At 46.9% G+C, this 6315-nt stretch overlaps 1 protein-coding gene across 1 annotated transcript; it reads left to right on the top strand.

Annotated features, from left to right (window-relative positions):
• The first annotated feature begins 588 nt into the window (after nucleotides 1–588).
• LOC147638187 (uncharacterized) lies at nucleotides 589–1304 on the top strand. Its single transcript, XM_086795067.1, has 2 exons — nucleotides 589–994; nucleotides 1094–1304. The coding sequence occupies exons 1-2, from the start codon at nucleotides 676–678 to the stop codon at nucleotides 1105–1107; spliced, it is 333 nt and encodes a 110-aa protein (XP_086651193.1). The 5' UTR covers nucleotides 589–675; the 3' UTR covers nucleotides 1108–1304.
• The last annotated feature ends 5011 nt before the right edge of the window (nucleotides 1305–6315 follow it).

Raw genomic sequence — 6315 nt, 5'->3', positions numbered from 1 at the left:
GAGGGGTGTTTGACTTTTTGGTACCATCTTTTAATCTTTGGCCCAAATTTGGGGAACTTTGCCTTCACTTCATACCTTGGATAGCCCTCCGTAACATCATGAGTTAGGCATCCCACTAAGTGCTAGGATCTGCAAAGTTTTCTTATTGTTTTTTAACTTTCCTGAATCGCAACCTGTTGGAAATTCCTCGTTGTGTGGAAACTAGGTTTTCAATCGAAGCTACATGCGATTTTCTAACTAAAATATGCCAATGTTTCTTTGAGATGGCTCATTGGCCAAGTTGTAGTTTTTGCTGCAGGCGCAGTTAACTTTGCCTCTAGGAAAAACCTGTAACTTTGTAACGTACTAACGGTCAATGTTGATGAATATAACAGTCTTTAAAGCTGGTCTATAAAGTTGGTTGTAATGAATTGATGGGGCAATTTCATGCTTGCGCTGGACTACGTGCCAATTGAGGTACACTAACCAGACCGCGCCAACGTATATAGCGGTGACATTGAATGCATGATGCGACCAGTACTCAATGGAGTCACCAACCTTGTCTTGAATAAGACTCCAGTGAGGATGACGACTCAGGACTCAGGAGACGCTAGACTTCGCTATATAATAGGTTGCAAAGCGCTGCTGTAATGGTATCACTAATAATTAACTTGAAGGCTCTCCCCCGGTCTGGCTATGGAGGTGGTCATGAGACTGTCGGCCCTCGCGGTCCTGTTGCTTCTTGTCATCGGCGTCCATTACTCCGGCACTAGCTTTGCCGCCGCTTCGAGCAGTTGCCCAAGCACGAACGATCTGGCATCCGCGTGCGCGCAGTACGTGATCGGGCAAAATCCACTTGTGCCTGATTATAGCGGCGGCTGCTGCGAGTTGCTGAGGTCGGCGCCGCCGTCCTGCCTCTGCAATGCCATCCCCTCTAATGCCGGCAGCGTCATCAGCAAGACCGCCATCGCCAACGTCCGCGAAGGCTGCAAAATCAGCGGCATCAGCTGTCCGGGTGAGTGTCGCTCAACACTGGATCAATTATTTTATACGCATTAAACTCAATTATTTATTTCGTGCTCAATTTTTTGGTCTTCTTATTCGCTGTCTCCAGGTATCGGGAAATAGAGTTCAAGATCATATGCTCCCTGGCTAAGTAGTTTTACATACTTGCGAGCTCTATAGTGCCCAGCTTTACTTGTGGAATCATCTGTCTTCGCCACTTGTAATGTGGGCCTACTTCAGCCCTTATTAAGCTGAACAATAAGATCTATCGTGCAAATTGATATGTAACATGTACAGTAATGTGTCTTCACGCGGGACGTGAGTTTCGTGTACATTGTCTGTGTGAGAGAGAGACAGAGAGTTTCATAGAAAATACGAGAGGCGAAAAAGAATTACGGATTCAGTGAGGGTTGGCACGAGAGAGCTGAAAAAGTATCACTCCTAAACGTTAATGGCAACTAAAATTACATAGCCACCAATGTTAACTAATGACTTATAATTTTTTATTTGCAGGGCCTAGATTTGACGGGTGTTTTACCTGTCAAGTGTGAGGTGTAGGGAGACTTGGGATTTCTATCCAGCCTCACGTGGTGCTCTCGAGGGATACTTGACCGCACCGAATATCATGCATCTATATGGGGAGGAAGTGTAAGGAGAGGCGAAACATGGACCCATATCTAGGCACACTAGAACGCACTCACGCACCGGGTAGGCACATTAGGCCTCCCGGGTTGCGATGGGGGTTAATAGGTGCCATGTGCCCCGGGGGATGCCCTCCCCACCTTGACGGCGATCGTGCCGAAGCGGAAACGGAACCGACGAAAGGGAAAACGGCGAAGCCGCGGGACGGCGAGCCGTGCCGAGCCGATGGGCCGATGAGGCCGGGCCGGTTGGATCATGGATTCGAGATGGATGGATAGACCCGAGACCAAGAGGCCTTCGAGCCGGGCCGGGGATACATGAGATGGGTGTGACCCGACAAGGTTTATCGCGCTATGACGCGCTCAACGGCCGATGGAGCCGAGCTATATCACATATATGCATCACGGGTTGCATTGCGGCCCGATGTCCGCGACCTCGATCCTGGGGCGCGTGACACTTGGTATCAGAGCAGAGATCATTGGGAAGCCCACATGGGGGTGTGTGATGCCAGATGGAAGAAATCCGAAAAACGGCAAAAACGGCAATTTGAGCAGGACTATATGACGACCACAGAGCCGACGGCACAAAAGTAGCCGACAGCAGAAAAACGCATTTTTGAGCATCAAGACGATGGAATCTGCCCATGATTACATATACCTATCACGAGCGTGTGGACGCAAGGTACAGGATGGCATGCTTGGTCGGCACCGCCGGTGACCCAGGCTGCAGATACGGAAGCTTGAATAACAAGGCAGCTTTGGACGGAGGCCCAAATGATGGAATTTGAAGACATGTTATATATGAAAAGTGATCAGTTTTTCGAGTAGAATGCAGTTATGCAGTCTGTTTTGTGAAAATCCATAGTTGACCAGTGAGCTATTTGGCATGTGGAATGCTTGGCATGGATACAATGGAAGGTATCAAGGTGCAAGTCCAACTGAGTTGTTGGCAAGGGCCAATCTTGAATAGAGGCCCATATCATTCATATGAAGAGAGTCAAAGATATATGCAACTTGGTCCTGGTGGGGCTGACAGCACTTCGAGTTAGAAGAACAGCGGGCTCAGGACCTCACATGAGTTTACCACCATGGAAGGTGGAGATGTTATGAAAACGGCAATCTATATATGATGGCACATTCGGACCAACAGCACCCGACTTCGTGGTTGCGGGCTGGAAACGCCACATCGAGATCATTTGAGGATGGAAACTAGACAATCATGGAGAGTTAGCCAAACGGTGTGATCCGGGAGACACATCATCGGAAGATACATATTGAGATGAACTCAGGGGTTGGTGGATCCCTAGAATGCATAAACATATGGAATTGAGCAAAATCAGCATGTGGAATAGACGGCAATACAGATGCCAAGAAGAAACGGTGTGGGAAGCCGGATCAACTTGAATCAGGTCATTGGCCGAAAGGCAAAGCTGTGAAGCTACAAGGATGCAGTTATATTGGGTTGAAAGTGACATGATGCAAGACCGAAGAACCCTTGGAGGAGAAGGCTTGTAGTTGTGAAGCTGGAAACTAGCATGAGGCAAGTATGAAGTACCCTTGGCGGAGAAGACTTGTTCTTGTGCAGAGATAGATGAATCATGAAGCATATGCATATGGATATCAAGAGAGCAAAACAAAGGGGCCATGAAAGCGACCAGGTATGGGACTGGAAGCTTGTCTTTTGAAGATTGATGCAGTGGGTATGGGACCGTTGTGTCAGCATGGTTCTCTCATATATATATCATACAACATGGAAGAGCAATGAATGCAAAACCACCAGGAGGAATCATTTGGAGTATATATATATAGCGGGATTGTACCTGCTAGGCGGCAAGGTGTCCGCTAAGGCCATGATGAGCCTTGTGGCAATGGAGCAACCACATCTTTTCAGAGATCATGAAGGTATCAGATTCAGCAGGAGAAGCATTGAAGCTGCGCACAATGGTATGCGAATGTATGCAAGGGGCTTGAACCCCCATTTCTGAGGCAATCATATATCAAGGGGCTTGAACCCCCTGTCAGCTGCGATTTGGCAGCATCCAAGAGGCTTGTACCCTCATTTTCAGTGGCAATCACATTCAAAGGGGCTTGAACCCCCTGTCAGCTGCGTTTTGGCAGCATCCAAGGGGCTTGTACCCCCATTTTTAGTGGCAATCACATTCAAAGGGGCTTGAACCCCCGGTCAGCTGCAATTGGCAGTATCCAAGGGGCTTGTACCCCCATTCATATCCAAGGGGCTTGTACCCCCATTCATTTCCAGGAGGCTTGAACCCTCAATTTCAGAAGCAATCATACCCAAGAGGCTTGTACCCTCTGTCAGCTGCAAGTGGGCAGCATCCAAGGGGCTTGAACCCCCATTCTCTGGTGCAATATATCAAAGGGGCTTGAACCCCCTGTCAACTGCAAGTGGCAGTATCTACGAGGCTTGAACCCTCAATTCTGAGTTGGTGGAAGCGACTGGGAAGCGGAAGCCATGCTCACCATTGATGTGCGGGTGAGGGTAAGACCAAGGATGGCACCAATAACCCCATCATCTATATCATCAGGTGTGTTGACAAGAAGGTTGGCATATGCCGGGCAAGTAAAGCTGGCAAGAAACATTATCATTCGGGTGAGGGTGAGTCCAATCATGGCACCAATATTCCCTATTCACATACATCATATCATCAGAAGGACCCAACATAGTGGTCATATCAGAGTGGCCGTGCAACCAGTACCGCACAAGAAGGTCACAAAACCGGAGCTACAATCCATGGACTCTTAGTGTATCAAACGCTTCGAAGTCCATGCAGACCCAAACTGGAGAAATCTAGGGAGGGTAAACAGATTTTGGAATACAACGTGCTACATGAGGTCGCGTTGGGACCATGAAGGCACATATGCATACCAAGGGGAACTTGAAGATGAAAACAGCCAGGAGTGCAGGTGGCGATGTACTTATGGTTGGATGTAGCAGCAAGGTGGCAATTGCTCTCATCAGAATCAGATGGGGAAACTTGGGCCAAGTGAAGTTAAAGATGAAAACTGCATGTACACAAAGTGGCAATTGTGTTATGTATGGGTGAATGCTTAGTGGCAGAGTGTTCATTGGATTCCCAGACAACACTTGGTTTTTGTTGGCAGCATCTATACTTAGCCGTGAAAAGGGCAAACAAGATGCATAACATGTACTCAAAGGCTCGAAGACGAACACAACGGGTGACTTGGGATTAGCCTACTAAGCTACTTGTGTCCTCAAGCTTCAACATCTGAGCAATTAGGCTCACTCAGTATGAGCAAACAAACATTCGAGCATCAAGGCTCACAGCTACAAAGGTGCATCATCCAAAGGCGAGAGATTATGTAAAGGCCAACATGGTGTCATGAAGGCTAGAACAAGCTCAAACTCAAGGATTGTATGGCCAAAGATCCGAACAGGTTAATCATGACACAATGGTCAAAGAACCTACACATGGTTGCAGGAGACAGAAAGGACACGAATCATTGCAGGCCGAGCTAGCGTTAGTGAGGTACTGTAACTCATGTCCCAGAAGAATTCAGCACCACAGTACTTATGGGTAATACCAGAGCTATAGGCTCATCACAGCCCACAAATTCAAGGGATCAATGGAAAAAGAACATGCAAAGCTTATCTTGGTGTCAAGATAGCTAGGGCTTGACTTGACCAGGAAAACCTTGTCCTCAACAATGTCGACAACATGGATTGGAATGGCAAATGATAAGATTGGTGAGATGAGACACCAAGTGGAAACAGGGTTATGAAGATCAGTGAGGTCGACCTCCTTGAAGATGGGAATATCATTGGGAACTCTTGGGTATACGGGAACTCAAGAAGGCCAAAACATACTTGATTCAGGAGCAATAGGCAAACGCTGCTTTGTCTTGAAGATATCTACATTCGGCTCAGACAGGAGTTAAGCGGGGTCCAATGCAGCTTTTTGGTACCTCGCACATTGGGGATTCGGGGGACTCTCGAGCGGGGGCTTGAAGTCCAGGCCAACACATAGATAAAAATACAAAAATATGCACAGTTGTAACGGGTTAGACACTGACTTTGCTCATGGCTATAAAGCAAGGTTAAGACCTCCCGCTTTCTTTTATCTTAATTCTAGGCACAAACACTTGTTGGAGAATAACATGATATAAGTGCACTCCCTTCGAGTTCGAAAATTAATTGACGAGGGCGTCAATTCCATAAAGGGGGGGTGTATGTGAGGTGTAGGGAGACTTGGGATTTCTATCCAGCCTCACGTGGTGCTCTCGAGGGATACTTGACCGCACCGAATATCATGCATCTATATGGGGAGGAAGTGTAAGGAGAGGCGAAACATGGACCCATATCTGGCACACTAGAACGCACTCACGCACCAGGTAGGCACATTAGGCCTCCCGGGTTGCGATGGGGGTTAATAGGTGCCATGTGCCCCGGGTGTTTTACCTGTCAAGGGCCATTTTGCCTGTCAAAAAAAGGTTTTTTTTTAAAACTATGTCAAAAAAAAATGCAACGCCTTAGAATTCACTTTTCACTCTGAAATACAGTAATTTCAAATGCCTTTCAAATGACATGTCATTTTTTAAAAAGTGCTTTTCATTTTCTTGAGATATATATATATAAAATACACATTGTGCAATGTGCAATGTCTATTTTATATATATATATATCATTTTGGATGCACAAATTACTTTGCAT

The sequence above is a fragment of the Cibotium barometz genome, chromosome 5 (assembly GCF_041138505.1).
Source record: "Cibotium barometz isolate CiBa-2024 chromosome 5, ASM4113850v1, whole genome shotgun sequence".
NCBI classification, from domain to species: domain Eukaryota; kingdom Viridiplantae; phylum Streptophyta; class Polypodiopsida; order Cyatheales; family Cibotiaceae; genus Cibotium; species Cibotium barometz.
Note: the sequence above shows the minus strand (reverse complement) of the source record. Positions and strands in the feature narration are given on the sequence as shown.